The sequence below is a fragment of the Vollenhovia emeryi genome, unplaced genomic scaffold, assembly GCF_000949405.1.
Source record: "Vollenhovia emeryi isolate VEMERY1.0 unplaced genomic scaffold, V.emery_V1.0 DF939139.1, whole genome shotgun sequence".
Taxonomy (NCBI): domain Eukaryota; kingdom Metazoa; phylum Arthropoda; class Insecta; order Hymenoptera; family Formicidae; genus Vollenhovia; species Vollenhovia emeryi.
Window position 1 is genome coordinate 1,389,911 of NW_011967227.1, and position 16,603 is coordinate 1,406,513.

Consider the following 16,603-nt stretch of genomic DNA (forward strand, 5'->3'; position numbering starts at 1 on the left):
TACATTGATTAAACGACATTTTCATAAGTACCACAATAAGTACCTAAGCGATCGCTCCCTGTGCTGCTTTACAATTATTCGTTTAACTTCCTTCGCTTAACTTTGTTCCTCCTTTTGTTACCTTTTTGATTTTCGGGACGGACGGAAGGTGGCTCGAAAAACCAAGTCCATTTTTGCCGAACAACTCGCAATGACGATGGCGACTTTTCTATCGGAGAAATCGTTCGTTTCATTCGTCTTATAATTGCCAATGATAATTTCTTCTAATCGATAATTCGATTTCATCTATTACAATCGAAGCAATAACACTTTAACGCCCCATCGGTGTAGAAAAATTATTGATACAGGCTTCGATATTTAGCGTGATGAAATAAATTACGTTCGATGCGACGTCAACAAAATGGCGAGTCAACCGAAACGATGCTGCTTAATAAATTTGTAGTATTGCGGAGATATTTACATGTATTTACGTACTCAATTAGTAAAATTACTGCGCGTGACAATCTATCATTGCTCTTAAAAATAATACAAGAATCATGACCATCACCAAACATATAATTTACATAACTTAAAATTTACAATTTACAACTTATAATGTTTAATTTATAATTTACAGATAAGCTACAGATCTCTCTTATATGTATAATACAGAATCGTAGCGTCGTCGTCTCCCATGTCGTTTCGTAAAAAATTATAAAATACTATTATAATTATAATTGTGCAATTATTCGCTTCGATTGAACTTCAGGAAGAATTCCTCCTCGAGCCTCATTGCTGAGTCGCCGGCTTAATGAATGACACGCACTCTCGGCAATTTCTCCACACTCTCTTATACTGTCGCGTTTTAAATAACTAATCTATATACAATGCATACATACACACCTCAGTTATCCCTCTTGTAAAATCTCCCTTGGCCTTCCTCGACGTTTACCCTCGATCCGTTTCGAAAAACCGAAAGTGCAGCGATTAACTTGAAAGACAGAAAGCTGCGAGGCGCAATACTGATATCTCACGGGATACTATCAATTACTATACTGGGACTGAGGAAACTCCTTCGCTCGCTACGACGTATGTACATAGCCGAGCGCAATCAGATTGTAGATATGAACTCGCACTCGGAGGATCGGCTCGATAAGCGACTTTTCGCGGCTATTATTACAGAGGCGGAAGCACCGTCTAGACTCTCTCGAGAAAGATTATCCCCGCGAGCGTTATCCTCGAGAATTTCTACGCGCTCCGTCATCCCCGCTCCTCGGTCCTCATAATAAATGCGACACGATCGTATGTATAATAGACAACGATAGTGTGTAAGACATATCTCCGCTAGTCTTTAACAGCTAATCTTAAGTAATTTATGGGGTGTTTCTTGCCGGCTACGGGACGATAGAGTCTGTGGTACCCGAACTCACGATCACTCATCCTGTGCTACCACGACCTTTGAGCAAGTTCCTCACGATACTTCGTAATCCGTTCGACCCTGTTCGCTTAAGTACTGGCCACTTCACGTCAATATCACAGTCTCCCCGTGGATGTTAACTGCCCTCCTTCGAGCGTAATCAGATCTACGCCCGGTAGAACGTACGTGTCTATGTGCTTTGTCTGATCCGGACGAGCCTGCCGGAAATACAAGTCCCCTTCCTGCGGAAGGTACGGTCACCTCACTTCGTGATTCAGGTCACGATACGACCACGAAGTGGCAACTACCCTACGTGTATATATATATTTCTTTATTTATATATATATATTTCTTCTTTTCTTCTTTGAAAAAAATAACAGTAAGGGTGCAGCGTAATCTTGAGTGCGTACAATTTCGTTTTTCATGCAGAACGACGATAATCGCTCGGTCCGAGCCTAATTCTACTCAAGATAATTAGGATATCCAATTACGATATCGCGTGATAGACATTCAAGTGTAAGATATTATCCGTACCGTCGGGAACTCCGCTTACACGCGTATTTCACGACATCTATTGCTTTCACTTAATCGGCTGACGAGCCTATTATTATCGGTGCGTGAAACTTTGTGTTCCCCGTCACGTCACCCGGACATCTGCTTATGCGTATATGCGTTAATTTTACTTTTACTGAGGTCGTTAAGGCTGTGCGCGTATATACTTATCTATCTATTAAGTATATTTTACGCTGATATATTTTTGTGCTGGTTCAGTTCGTCGCTACCATCGTTGCTGCTAAGCGCCGATTCGACAAAAAGGATTATCGCGCTTCTTCGGCCCAGCTTCTCGAGGGATCTCGTAATAAACTTACGAGGTGCGATCAAGAAGTTTCCCCGAGCTGATGCCGCGAGGTAGGAACTAGCATGATATGGGATGGAATAGAGACGTGATAAAGTAGAGATTGCAAGTATAAGTCAGTATGCCAAGTAGCATAATGCTGCTATTATTGAGTATACTACTTGCGGTTTCATTCGACAATCTAGGTGACCATTTGCGACTGTGATGGACACAAATTGGAGCAAGACGCGTACGTGTAAAAACATCTGTAGAAGCAATACCAAATATCATCAAGCCATTGGGAGTCAATTGCCACGTCGATCGATTCATTTGTGAAGATCGCAGGGAAATGTTAATTTGATCTTGACTTCTTGAGTATTTTCAGGAGTTGTTTTCATATTCGATATCCCTCGTATCAAACGTGCATTAAACGTTTCTTGTTCTCGAGCGAGTTCCATGTCGTCCACGTTTAAAATGTTGACGCCACTCGTAAATTTATATTTTTCCTAGTGTCTTGTCCCCAAAAACTTGTAGAAGCATTTGGTAGTTTTCGAAGGTACTTTCAGCTTCGCACAAAATTGCGTCATCGCAATTACAAGCAAGCACTTGGATTGTCGAACGTAAGCAACGAAAGGCTCGATAATTGCACTATCGTGCCACTGACTCATAAGACCTACAGTCTCTACGTCCTGTCAGTGCACTCCTACAACCACTAATTCCTCGCAGCATCAGTTCCGAAACTTTCCGATGGCTCCTCGTATATTATTACTACTCATCCGGAAAAACTTGACGGTGTTTGCGATCGGATCGAGGACACGCGGCTCACGTGTAATACTTTCGATCGTGCGCAAGGTCGGAGCGCGGGCGGACGCCATGTAGCCGCTATGTGCTCGAGTGGAAATACTTGGCGACGTTGTTGATGAACTCCTGACGCTACAACTGCACTTGGAACGCCTGGGTCGCGTTCGGCATAATGAAGGGATTCGTCGTGCTCGACTGCTGCATATTTCTGGAAGCGATTTCCGCCCATTCGACGTCGAAGGGATCAGAAGGTCCTCTGGAAGTCAAGCTCATCGCAGCCGAGCCGAGAGAATGCGCTCTTGTATGAATGGGAGGCGCTCGCCGAGGACTAACGTTTGCCTGTGACACCGGCACAGAGCCGGTTATGCTACCCAACCATTGTTCTGGTTTCGGCAAACCAGCTGCCGTGGAAAGTGGTTGCACCTGTTGGATGGAGAAACTCGTGAAAGGACATCTCGAATTAACGTCGAAATTTACGATGCTACGCGATATAATGAGTAGCCTAAAAGACTGATTTTTACATTTACATTTTATAGCGGAAACATTGGAATGAGAAGTTGTGAAAACGATGAGAGTGAAATGAGAATTCAATACGTGTCTCAGAAAAGAAGATAAAAACGTTTCCAAAGCGTAAATGTGTTCTTAACGATTATCTAGCAATATATTATACTTTAACAAGATCTTCCGTTCGAAAACTATTGCTGATAAATATTGATTGATAAATAATTGGGGAAAGTATAGAAGTGGTTATACGTATACATACATATTATAGCGGCGCATTTGATTCCTATTTGATCTTGCTGATATAAGTTTCATAGGACTAAACATTTTGCTAAAATAAAGTGATTATTGCGCTATAAATGTTTAACTTACTAAAGCCGTCGGGATTCCAGTTGTCGACGAGACTTGAGCGACGTCAGTCGAAATTGGTACCGCCGGGGAAACGGATGCTATGCTGGTACTAGGAGAACTTGTTTTTGAAGTTACCGTGGAATTTATTGGGACCGGCGATCTGTTGACGGCCGGCGTAGACGTATTTCCTAATGAGGACGTAGAAGCTGTGCTGAAAGCAGGACTTGCTGCCGACGGTGGCGTGCCGAAAGCACCTACACTAGAGGAAACAGGTGCCGGTGTGCTCATAACGACCGGAGTGGGCGCGTTCGTCCTTGGAAGAACGGGACTCAAGTTGCTTGCCTTAAGAAGAGGCGTGAGCCTACGATTCGACGCGAGTACGGGAGATGCGGACTCTTGCCAACTGGGCCCAACGTGATTCAGACTACTGAGCTCTTCGTTCTTGTCGTTGTTATCGTTGTTATTGGGACCGTTCTGCAGTTTCATCTCGTCCAACGAGTTGCTACTCGTTACTGAAAGGACACGAGTTGATTTGATGATAAAATTTACATGTACTGACGCGTATGACTTTTTGAAACCATCCTGACATTATTGACCCAGAGCATAAAGCGAGTAACTTCCACGGTTTTATCAAAGAGTATGAATACCTGGAGGAGAGTTACTGGTACTAGTGAAAAGCTGCTTGGCGACAGAGCTGGTGGCAGGCTGGGACGACGGCATTGGTCCAAAGTCGTCGCTGCTCGAGAGCAGAGAAAGCCCTTGAGACAGCTGCTGACACATTGCGGAGACGCTGTCATGATCGCCGGGGAATATTTCTGGTATTGGACTCACTGTGAAGAAACAGAAGACATCACGTTTAAAACAATATATTTAGTGCAGCTGAAATTTTGCGACATAGGTGCTAGAACGCATTCTACAAGAGGCATGCTACAGGACGCCTAAATGTAATAGTGGTGGTATTATAGTATAAATGAGAGAGTATATAGAACGATGAATACACGGTGTAAGTTGAATACCTTTTCTCTAAGCACAAACAGAGATACGTGGGGGCGAATTAAAATTACGAGGGTTCTAGCTACGCGCTCGCAGTGTCATGGTACCAGTTTATGTCTGTTAACTTAATCATACGGAGAACCGGTGTGTATGGAAGACGAGCATGTTTAAGGATACATTGAAGAGCAAGCAACAGTAAAGATTAACAGAATAAGGAGTAATGACCTTCGTCATATCCTTCGAATTCTGTTGTAAGACAAAGAAGTATATTGTTATTTAGCAATCAGGTCGATTTCAATTAGTAGCATATAATCAAAGCGTATGCACTTGTGCGTATCACACGTCGTAACTTTTATTCCCGCACTCGTTAATGCGTCATTTACTGAAATTATAAATAAAATAAAAAGGAACATTTTGGGGCCGTGAACGCTCACCTGGAGGCTTCGAAGGTATAATGTGCGAATGAGCTGAAGGCATTCGCGCCAAGTCCGTTGGCTCGAGACTGTGACTACGTGTGCGTTCAAGGGTACTAGGAAGATCGTTGACTCGTAGACTGAGCTGCCTTTTAAACGGGGATGCTTGACTTAGCTGTGAGAAACCCCTAAAGGAACCTTGTCGCTCTAGCATAGATAACGTAGCGTGTGGCCTCTCAATCGCAAAGGGATTGAACACTTGCCTAACCGGAGGAATTTCTGAAACATCAATATATTTTATACAGTAAAACCCAAGTAAATAGATATCGCAGATGACTTTTGTGACGTATTGCATAGAGATCACATGATATTTAAGGTGAAACGTTGGAAATATTAAATTCTTATATGCTAATCCTTGCAAACACCAACCAACAGTTACAACATAGATATTATAATTTCCCACTCAATAATATAAATGCAATATAACACATGTTGTACAAGTAATGAGTAGTAAATATAATATTGATGCTACGTAACGCGTACAAGATAATTTTGCGAATTTTATAACACAAACGTCTAGGAGTATGTATACTTAGCTTTCCCCAAATCCACCAATTTATTAAATCGTGGATTAAAATAATAAAAATGGATATTTGTGTGTGTGATGCAATAATGCACGCAACCCACCTGCTGCACGATCGCGCGCTTCTTGCAACCGCTCTGCGAGATTCGGTTGCCTAAAGCTACCGCTTCTCGTGAAGATGGAAGTCTTCGAATCAAAAGTCATTGTAACTCCGCATTCTTTGTCTCGTCGTTGCTTCCTCTCCAGGCATGCGGCGAAGGCGCAGCCCACTGCGTGACTCAATCTTTCTCCCTTAACGATAAAAAATTAATTCATTTAAATATGTCCTCGTTATTCACATGAGTCCCTTAAATATTAATATGTTGTTTATTTTTTCTTTAAGCAAAGCAAGGCTAAAAATATGCACGTTATATTGTAAACAAGATTAAGATATATACAACTTTAAATTCTATGGTGACATAAAACGTTTTCCAATTTTTACAGAGATTGCTCATCACATAGAATATCATAGTAATTCTCATTAGATCTGTCAGCAATTATGGACGCGTTAAAATTAAAATATCCATCACATATTTAGCTTTTATAAGTTAGAGTCTCATGTTATCACCGCCGTACCATCAGATGTTACGTACATTTGCAATTACAATGCATCAATGAGTCCTTTTATCGACAGAGTAAAACATCCCTATTGTATAAAGGGATGATTTCCCATTCAAACGGGATGAAAAGGCACCTAACTTACCGATTCTTTTAATGCTAAAAATCCGTGGCACATCCACCGTCTTGTCGTACCATCCCTGCAAATATAACTGAATCCCTTCTCGTGATTTCTGTCCGGCGCACAAAATGACACTTTTTCAATTGTCTGGTCTACAATTAACCCTTTCGTTTCGTCCTCGACAACGCGCAATCCGTCGCCAGATACATGAAGTACCGCCCGCACCGGCCTTCGTCTTGAGTTCTGAAAATTCAGTCATGAATTAACTTGGCTGTCCGAATTACCCTTTGACCTTTGCACCGATTTATTTTCAGGTCGCTTTGGTGTCAATGTCGACTCTATATGTAAGCTGTGCTAAATATAGTCGAGGCGAAAGACTCGGGGAATGTGGCGCGCCTGACTTTCGTAAGACTTACAAAACTTTCTACGGAGCTTCTTGAATATTTGATGTAAAAAGCAGCTCATGAAAAGGTAGCCCAGTTACTTTTCCGATTACTTATTCTTATATACATCAAAATAATAAACTGGATAAATAGAACGTGAAACCGTGCGCGAGAAATAGACGGTTAGGTATAAAAATTAATACTTTCAATCGATCCACAAAGAAGTCGCATTAACTTCAAAAAATATTTCGTATATACAAAATACTTACCCGAAGAACTTTAAGGGCCTCCTCGCAAACCTGCATACCCCTCGATTCGAACACCTCCACACATCCCAGGTACTGTCGAAAGAACAGTTAAATTATTCATCTATTAAAAATTAAAACAGACCTTTGTTTGATCTTTGTTTGTGAGAATTAACTGTGAGTATTTAACATTAATATACAGAATAATATAATCAGCATAAACTATAAAAAAGGATACGATAAAATTACACATTCTCGACACCAAATTAATAAAATCAATTATTTCAAGCAATGGAAATGATTTTACGCAAACAATAACTTTTTGACTTTAGTTGTCGGAGAATAAATCAATGATTTATACCCCTCAAAAATAAAAAATAATATTAAATATTAAATAGAATAAAAATATCCATCTTAAAACATTGATTGACACCAATTAGTTCTCAATGTAAGTCTTAAATGTTTCATTTCATCGATATCAATAATTGTGATACATTTAATTTTAGATGATCATTAACAGATAAACTTAGTTTCATTATTAACTTTTATGTTTACCTTAACATTAAAAGCGCATGTAGCTGAGCGCACAGCACTTTCATCCGCTTGCCACTGGTGAGGCTTGCTAGATTCGGGCACATGAGGGTCTTTCCGTCGGCGAAAGCTGTCCCGGAAGCTTCGTCGAAGCCGATCCATTCTTTTTCCTGGCGACCTCTCGCGCTTCTATAATAGCAGAACATAAAAACACGATTTATTTCCTACAATTTAGACAACAGTTCAAGCGATAAACTCAAACGAAGGACTGTCCCTTGTGTGTAACGAAGGGTCAACTACTCATGACAAATAAATAGGGTTACCTAGCGTTAACTTTTATAAGGTAAAATACAAAAATTGCAAGTTTCAATTGCACCAGTCACCTGATATTGATATTATAGAGACGTGAAAGAGATATTATTGTCCCAATATAAAATTTGAATCGTTCATTAATTTTAAAAATAAAAAAGAACAAAGAGAGAAAGAGAATTTAACAATAACGGATAGAAAAAATGCAAATATTAAAAATAAAAAAAATATATATAATTTAATTTTATAAATATTAATATGACAATTCAACTTCTCTCAATTATTACATCAAAGAAATTACATTTTCTGAATTTTCTAAATACATATTTGTTTAAATAAAAATGAGAAGCGATTGGGAAAGTTACTTTATAAAAGTATCTAGTCACAGTTACAGGTTTTGCCCTAAAAATGTAACTAGTTACAGTTACAAGTTCACAATTCTAAAAAGTAACGCGCTACAATTACAGTTACTCAAAAAGTAACGAATCGTTACTTTGCAGTTACTTTCTTGCAATGAAAATAAAAATATCAAATCTGCGTTCGAATTATAGAGTGTCGATAAAAGCGTGTATGTGCAAATGCAAGATCCAATGCGATCTGTGGAGGTTTAAAAAATATATACAGTAACTATTATAATGTAACTATTAAATTAGTTACTAGTTATCGAAAAAATGTAACCGAGTTAAGTTACAGTTACAGATGGAGAGAAAGGAACGAAGTTAAGTTAGAGTTGCCAGAAAAAAGTAACTGTAACTGTAACTTCGTTACAAGTAACGAGTTACTTCCCAACCCTGAAAATGAGTTAAAATTCATGTAATAAATATCGTTATTAAAAATTGCTTTTGAAGAAAGTAAAGTAATATCAAGAGAAATTTAAAAACTTTATTCGAATACAGAAAATAATAATGCCGATGAGATTGCGTGTCTGCGCGTGCATTGTCCAAATTTCAGGTGATTAACAAAGGTCAAGTCAGTAGGGAAATCTCGAAATAGGATCAGGGCAACAGATACGGCGTCCATAAGGAAAGACGTCTCTCTGTCAGTCGTAATTATTTTCTGATAAAGTTTAACATCGTAATCAACCGAGGCAAAGCCACGAGCGAATTCTCAAAGGACGCGTCTCCAGGATCCTCCCCGATGGATCGTTAACAGCGAAGCTTGAGAAAATGTGTCCGAAGCGACCACTGTCTGGCGCAACCGTTGCGCCGAATCGCCAACTCGACAAAGCCCTGTGATCGAATCTTGAGACCCGTTCCCAAAGAATCCTTTATATCAGAACCCTCCTTTATATCGGGTCTCCCCTAATACCGAACGCGGATCTACCCTTCGAATTGGCGGCACCCCTAAGAGCGAGTCGACGGATTGAGAACGGAGACACGTTAAGAAGACCTTTCTCTCACCCATGCCCTACGTTCCCCCCCCCCCCTTCGTCATCGACATCTCCTTCTGTCATGCTCTTCGTCTCGCTATCTGACTTTGCAAGGTTAATTAGTCGGCGTTATGTCATTTGACCAGATATGTCGTCACTTCTCGAATTTGTATATTACTCAAAAATACAAGCTAAAGTAAACGATTAAAAACCTGTACACGGATTACATTAATACCATGCAATGTATAATAATATATTAAACTTCTAAATTTTCTGATAGAACTTTAAAGAACCATTGAGTGATAGATATCACAATTTGACGTATCTCTCTTTTGCGTTTTTTTCATTCCGCGACAGCGCACGGAGTACATACTCCAGCAAATTGCGGCTGGATCGAATTAACTTGTGTAACATATGCATTTGCGCTTCTGTTCGAGAGAGTTCGTAGACTGACGTTGATTAACGATTAGCTTAATTATCTGCTCGTGGAAGCTCTTGACGCATTACACAATGATACTTACTGCAGCATACAGAATATATATTAATACTATTCATTTACCATCGACAACAAGTATTTTTACACGCTTTTAAGTAATCTTCTCTAGCAACGACTGTATTGGAGATCTTCATGCGTAATATTTGATATTAACATTAAATATTATTTTATAAATTCTTGAAGTAGCTTTGTATTAGAAACATTAAAATCTTTAGACTAACGGGAAATCTTTAGATAACAGGAACAGGATTTATATATTCAATTCAATTTTTTTCCATTACAAAATTTTTTATTTCGCACTTTGATTATTAAGTGTATAATACTGGGAGCATTATTTTATAAAACCATGAAGAAAATTCCCAAAGTTATCAAAGAATAAACTGAGAAGAAATGTGTCGACGCGACATTTTCCAGCGCGCGCATTTATGATATCACTCGCACGTGTTTCATGCAACTGGTCATATAGATAGGATTCCATGAATGACATCATACATCAGACGACATGCACATGTATTCTGAGTTCGCGATTGATGCCCAGATATTCATCCAGTGCAGTTGCGTATTACTCGTTACAGTAGGACGTAATTAGGACTTTATCGAGTTAGTTTGCGAATCGAGCTGATAATTCGAAATCGCGATACTAAACACGAACTCTACTAACAAACACATGTATATGCAAGCGCGCATATAGGTACACATTAATTTCCGCGAATCTATCGTGTTACGATCCTATCTGGGTACACACGCAGAAAATCAAGAAGCGCTTAACCCAATAAACTTAACGTGGCCATTGAATGTTATAGAATATTATGCGAACGCTCTCGCGTGTGTTATTGGGTTTATTATTTCACGTTATATACACGTGATAAAATTTTCCAAAGTTTCTAAAACCTCACGTGCAACTGCGATGATAGCAAAGTCGCTGCTCTTATCTCACCCTCAAAATATGAGGGCACGTTGACCTAACTTTATACGGCGCTCCAGATAATGAATATCGGCAAGATGATCTAAATACGTCCCCTACGACCGCATCCCCATAAATAACTTCTTCTGGATATGACATGGGAACAGTTATTAAAGGAGAAGGAGCATTCATTTTGAATTCGTTCCATTTAAATTTCTACTCTGGGTGCGGAATATGTTTTATTCGTACGTCAGGCAACGTGTGAATTGTTGGATTGTGAATCCTAAGTGAAGCTTTGAGTTATTTTTTATTGTGAAAAACAACGCAGGTGATTACCGATTTAGTACGAGACAAGTTCTAATGGTATTCGACACGCAATAAGACGTGGTAATAACTATTATTTTAGGATCGAGGCCAGACATACGCAAGACATCTTCTATAAAGGGTATGATTTGCTCGTAAAAGTCACTTTCACCTCGGCGGCCGTGTATCGCAATCGCGTAAGCCTCCGCCAGACAATCGAAACAGAAATGAAAAAGACTGAATGTGAGGCAAGGTAATTGGAACAAATTCGATCAGAAGGAAGAGAAATCTCTGCGAGTGTTTTATATAAATTCTCTTCTAGTTAAAAATTTATAAATCAAAATTGCGCGATATTGTATTCAACAAAAATTATCGAATACAACTTTACAAACCTAGTCAGGTAAATTGATTTCATGCAAGAATATCTTCCGTTATTATATTATAAAGATAATTTATTTTTATTAAAAATGTATTGCACAATAAAAACATTTTTAATTGGATAAATATATAAATCGCCATACAATGTATTATATAAATTAAATAAATTTTTAGAATATTTTGTATGTCTCCCGAAATTAAGATAAAATGTTGCAATATTTTAATGGAAATTGCGTGCATGGAATAATTGTTGAAAATCTACATAATAATATCAACAAAGCCGTGATTTGTGATGAAGGTATAATGAAGCTATTATCATCATGGTTATTAAATCAAGAGCACTACCGCATCAAGAGAGACTAATGAAGGTACGATAAAGCGCAGTCTATCAAAGGCATCGGTAGATTTTAGATCGCGTGTCACGTGTCTCCCGTGAAGGACCATCGAGGGAACAGACCGGCATTATCACGCACGAGTAGCTGCATCCCAGGTTTTATTTTCGAGACGACACTTCTCCGTGGAAGCGATCGCATCTGGGATCTCGTACTCGATTAGAATAATATCGTCCAATGAAAATAATCCAACTCCCCCATGCGCGACGGAGCGATACCGTGCAGCCGTCGGGTATCGCACGATAAACGACTAATGGCTAAAACGTGCGAAAGTAAACGCTCTCAACGCAATCGGTTTAGCGACACTGTTTATTTAGCACGGTAATAGGCTTACCGATGCGCCACAGTAAAACGGTTGCATGCTCCGCAACACCACGCCGTTTTATTCATCATCGCTCCTACGTCGTCTGTCATACGAGAGTCGTCTATCGCGTCTTTATCAAGTGACGACGAGAGACATGAGCATGTCGAGCGAACAATACCACCGTCTAGCGCCGTACTAAACGGCTTTGATCGACCAAATTAGTCTGCGGCGTTGTAACGCTTTGCACAGATTTAATTTAACCGCGGCGACGCATTTGAATGCACACATAACTGCTTTTTAATTGGCATGATGGCGTTTCTACCGCGTAATAATTTGCTGCCTCGATTCGATGATTGCGACGTAGCAAATTGTGGAATTTAGGCCCTATCCATTAAACATGGACAGTAAATTAGGAAATATTATTAACAGAATACCAAAGTGTTATTTAAACTCATATTTGAATAAATATAATATGCAAGTGAAAAAGATATGGATCAATGCAGCTTGTTTCTATAACACTCTTTTAAAAATTAACTCAATCTCTAATATATCTTTCGATAGCGTGTATATTTTTAAGTAAGATTGCCGAGAGTGAATAGTATTTGGTTCAAATTTAAAACTAATTTACACAATGACATTTCTATCAGTTTCGTGTTCCAATTCAAACATTATAGAACCCTGTTACTATATCATAATTTATTTATGACGTAGAACAATATTAAGCCACTCACAAACAATATAATATACATTTATAGCATTATGATATTGTAAATGATATAACTATGATAAATTATTCGCTAGATAATGCTAAAGTTATTAGGTATGGGCTAAATTATTTAGTCACCACACAAAAGCATAATTATGATGCAAATGTGTGCGCCATTCAAAAAATGTGCTCACTAAGGCCGCGATGTTAAAAGTAAAGGCATCACGTAAACGTATTCGCCTACTACGTGATGTACTTACACGGATAACATTATAAATCTATTGATCGTGCTCCTTTTTATTGCACGTGGATATACCCCACACGGTTGGGGGGAGATTATAAATATTCCGCACGACCATAGTGGTCGGGTATCATCATGCACAAACTAGGACTGTGTGAAACAATGTTCAATTCCAAAATCGATACGCGAATTCGTTAAAACCGAATGCGATACGCGTAATCGTTACAATCGGAACAACTGATTTCTGATTGGTACACGAAATCGGTTTAAGTAATCGCCGTTACATCGAGACGACTGATTCCGAAATCATGTGTTATTCAATGTGCGACGTAGGGAAAATCAATATCGCGGTCAGTGCATATATTCGGTTTCGCATATTAGCTACATTAGAATAACTAATTTTGAAATTAATATTTAATAGAAAACATATAGAATATTAATAGAAAACAATTCAATGCAATTTTATTCAAGTAGAATAAAAGGGATGTTAATATAACTATTATTTTTTTTATAAAATGTTCCTTTCCGAGTTTACGAGTCAGTTTACAAAAGGAATAAGTATAATTATTTTCTTCTGTTGTATAAAGTTGATTACTACAAGCACATTTTTCATATATTAAAACGTAAAGCGTATACATCGTCTGTCGTACACAAAACTGTGTGTGCAGTTAATCTTCTATTTGTAATGTACACTAATTTAACAATTTTGTACTTCCACTCATTTTATATACAAATTTGTTTATTACATATAAATGATATAAAATTATAATTCCAATAAGATGGAGATCGACTTGCGATGTTATCAGATACGCATAAATAATGATGTTCTTCGTGGAAAGGCATGGCACACAAATCAAATATAAGAAACAGAGTGAATCATCATCTTGAGGTTTCTCCGATATATTTTCCTCGTGAGAGTTGAGCCGCTTTCTTTCGTTTGGATATTGTATCAGGAAGTAAAATGATGACTAACGGTATGAGAATTCGAAAGATTTATAAAGTCTATAACTTTCGTAGTTATCTACCTTTTTTTAGTAAAACCTTATATTTCTACCTGTATCAATCTTTTGCTACTGACATTCATCTGAATTAACATTTTACATGCAACGATGAAACACAAGCTGAATAACTAGAAAATTAAAAGAAGAATTATTTATATTTATGTTATATATGGCACAGCTACAAGGATAAAGGATTAAAACAGGAAAGGGTTAAAACAGGAAAGCGTAGGTATGTATAATTTACAACTATACGACGTTATTGATTATATCGTATAACATACTGACACGGACCACTTTTAATAGAAGGCTGTCTATGACGTACTATTTTTAAAGATGGTAGAACAAAAACGTGGATATATATATTGAAACGGAACCTTTATTTTGATATGTACTCATAAAAAGAAATTTCTTATTTTATATTTTTTACACTTAGTTTTTTGCATCGATAAATTCCCTCTTGCGGATTAAATTACAATTTTTTTTTCGATCTTGTAGAATATAGAATATAGAAGAGTAGAGTAGGTACTTCTGTATTGGACAATACATTCATGTATTAAGTCAAAGACAATTTTAGAAGACAATTTTCTGCGGCAGAAATACGTTAAATATACGTAAAGTCTAAAATTTTTCAGAAGATATAAAAAAGATGAAACAGCCTTCTTTTCAGTATAATTTTATTTTAATACATATTTTAAAACGTGAATTAACATTTTTGTACTATTACAAAAATATTCTGATTTTTTAAAATACTCCGGTTCTAAAGATCATCTCTCCATCACCGATCATTTTCTTTCGCGTAAATCAGATTTCAATTTCCAAAATGAAAAATAATTTTTAATATTAAAGTCTAAGTAGCGTGGAAAAAATTTATTCATAAAAAAAGTAATTTCCGCGGTGTTGAACGATTTTATGGACTAAATTAAAAATATTTTTCAGTGGTGTAAAAGAATTAATTTATCGTTCTAAAAAAAATGTATTAAAATAAATATTGATTACATTGAAAAATAAAAATGATCGTTTCATTTTATCACCTTTTAGACCGAAAACTTTTGGACCCTACTATGTATTTTGCATGCATGCAGGATAGTTGACGAAGATTTTCTCGGAAAGTGTCTCATGTATGATAATCGACCAGAACCTTGAGGCGTGAAAGGAAAGATGGTGGTAAAGAATGCATCTCTGCATATCATGTGCAAGTAGCGTGCGCATGGCAGAACATATGTAGATAAGTACAAATCGTGCATAGTAATTTCCTGTTCTGCACTACGGTAGAAAGTCTACCTGTTTTAAAGCTTTACTTATCAAGCTTTTTGAAAAATTTTAGGATGCTGTCATAAATAAAATTCCTTTATTTATTTCACATCATTTTACGGTGACAATACGAACGTATTGCGCGAGAAGAATATATTCCAATGCATTACAAAATTGCTCGGTTAACTTTGCGACTATCATGCAAGGTCTGCAATGTATCATCAGAGTAATACTTCGCACGTAGAGACCCGATAAACGAAACCAGAACCGTGGCCTGTTTCTGTCGAGAGTGCTGCGATGTGAAAGAATACGTGCGCACTATGGCACGTGCGCTACGATCGTGCACTTTTTCCATAAAAGTTTATTTCAATGTCAGTATGAGAATGTGTGTGAAATCTGCTTATCCGTTAGAATTTTACAATGTAATTTTATTCTATTGAGAGGAAAAGTATAATTAAACCGAGTAGGCATATACTCATCGAACAATTTAACCGACTGAGATTCCCATGTTTAACTTTACAAGATACAGTTGTGTTTTTTATCGTAATATTTATCTCAGTCGACGACCAGGGCTAAGAAAAGCTCAAAACCAGAAATCTTTGGACCCACCGAAGATATCGTGACCTAAACAAAGTTAGTAAAAGTCGATACATATTTGAACTGTACAGCTTAGTCCCGTCATTCTACATCAACTGAAGCTTGATAATCACAAAATCGAAGATAAATGAAATACCTACGATTTCATCAGTCAGTAATATATCATCGATAGTACAAATTTATAATTTCAACTGAATTGTAAAATTATAGTGCAAACTTTCCAAGTCAATTAAGTTGTGAGGATTAAAATAACTTTATCAAATATTTAATTTATTAAACGCGGTTTTCCTTATTGCTTCAGTATATGTAGCAAATTTTGTTTTCAAGTATAACTCAGACGAGTTTATAATTTATTGGGCGATCGTGGCGCAGAGAAACATGCACTGCTGCTCTCACGAGCCGAAGATTCGAGTTCAAATCCGACCAAAACATTGTCGGTTTTATCGTCATGATCGTCATCTCTCTGATACCAACACACTGAGAGTATCTTATCATAAACGCCCCTCTATAGAGCCGTTCGGAATCGGCGTTAAATTGTAGGTCCCATATATCTTGTGCACAGATATACAGGGTGTGTCCTAATACTCGTATGTCCCGTAGAT

At 37.7% G+C, this 16,603-nt stretch overlaps 1 protein-coding gene across 3 annotated transcripts in view; it reads right to left on the minus strand.

Annotated features, from left to right (window-relative positions):
- Positions 1-586: 586 nt before the first annotated feature.
- LOC105567268 (protein numb) overlaps positions 587-16,603 on the minus strand; it is a 59,730-nt gene continuing 43,713 nt past the window's right edge. For 2 of the 3 annotated variants that reach the window (XM_012021991.1, XM_012021989.1), the window contains 9 exons: positions 7,775-7,939; positions 7,244-7,315; positions 6,616-6,834; positions 5,978-6,164; positions 5,312-5,569; positions 5,103-5,123; positions 4,532-4,714; positions 3,906-4,396; positions 587-3,455 (listed from right to left, as the gene is read on the minus strand). In XM_012021991.1, the coding sequence (XP_011877381.1) occupies positions 3,165-3,455; positions 3,906-4,396; positions 4,532-4,714; positions 5,103-5,123; positions 5,312-5,569; positions 5,978-6,164; positions 6,616-6,834; positions 7,244-7,315; positions 7,775-7,912 (1,860 nt within the window). In that variant the 5' untranslated portion in view covers positions 7,913-7,939 and the 3' untranslated portion in view covers positions 587-3,164. The remainder of the gene's footprint in view (positions 3,456-3,905; positions 4,397-4,531; positions 4,715-5,102; positions 5,124-5,311; positions 5,570-5,977; positions 6,165-6,615; positions 6,835-7,243; positions 7,316-7,774; positions 7,940-16,603) is intronic. The other variant, XM_012021990.1, reaches the window with a different exon arrangement.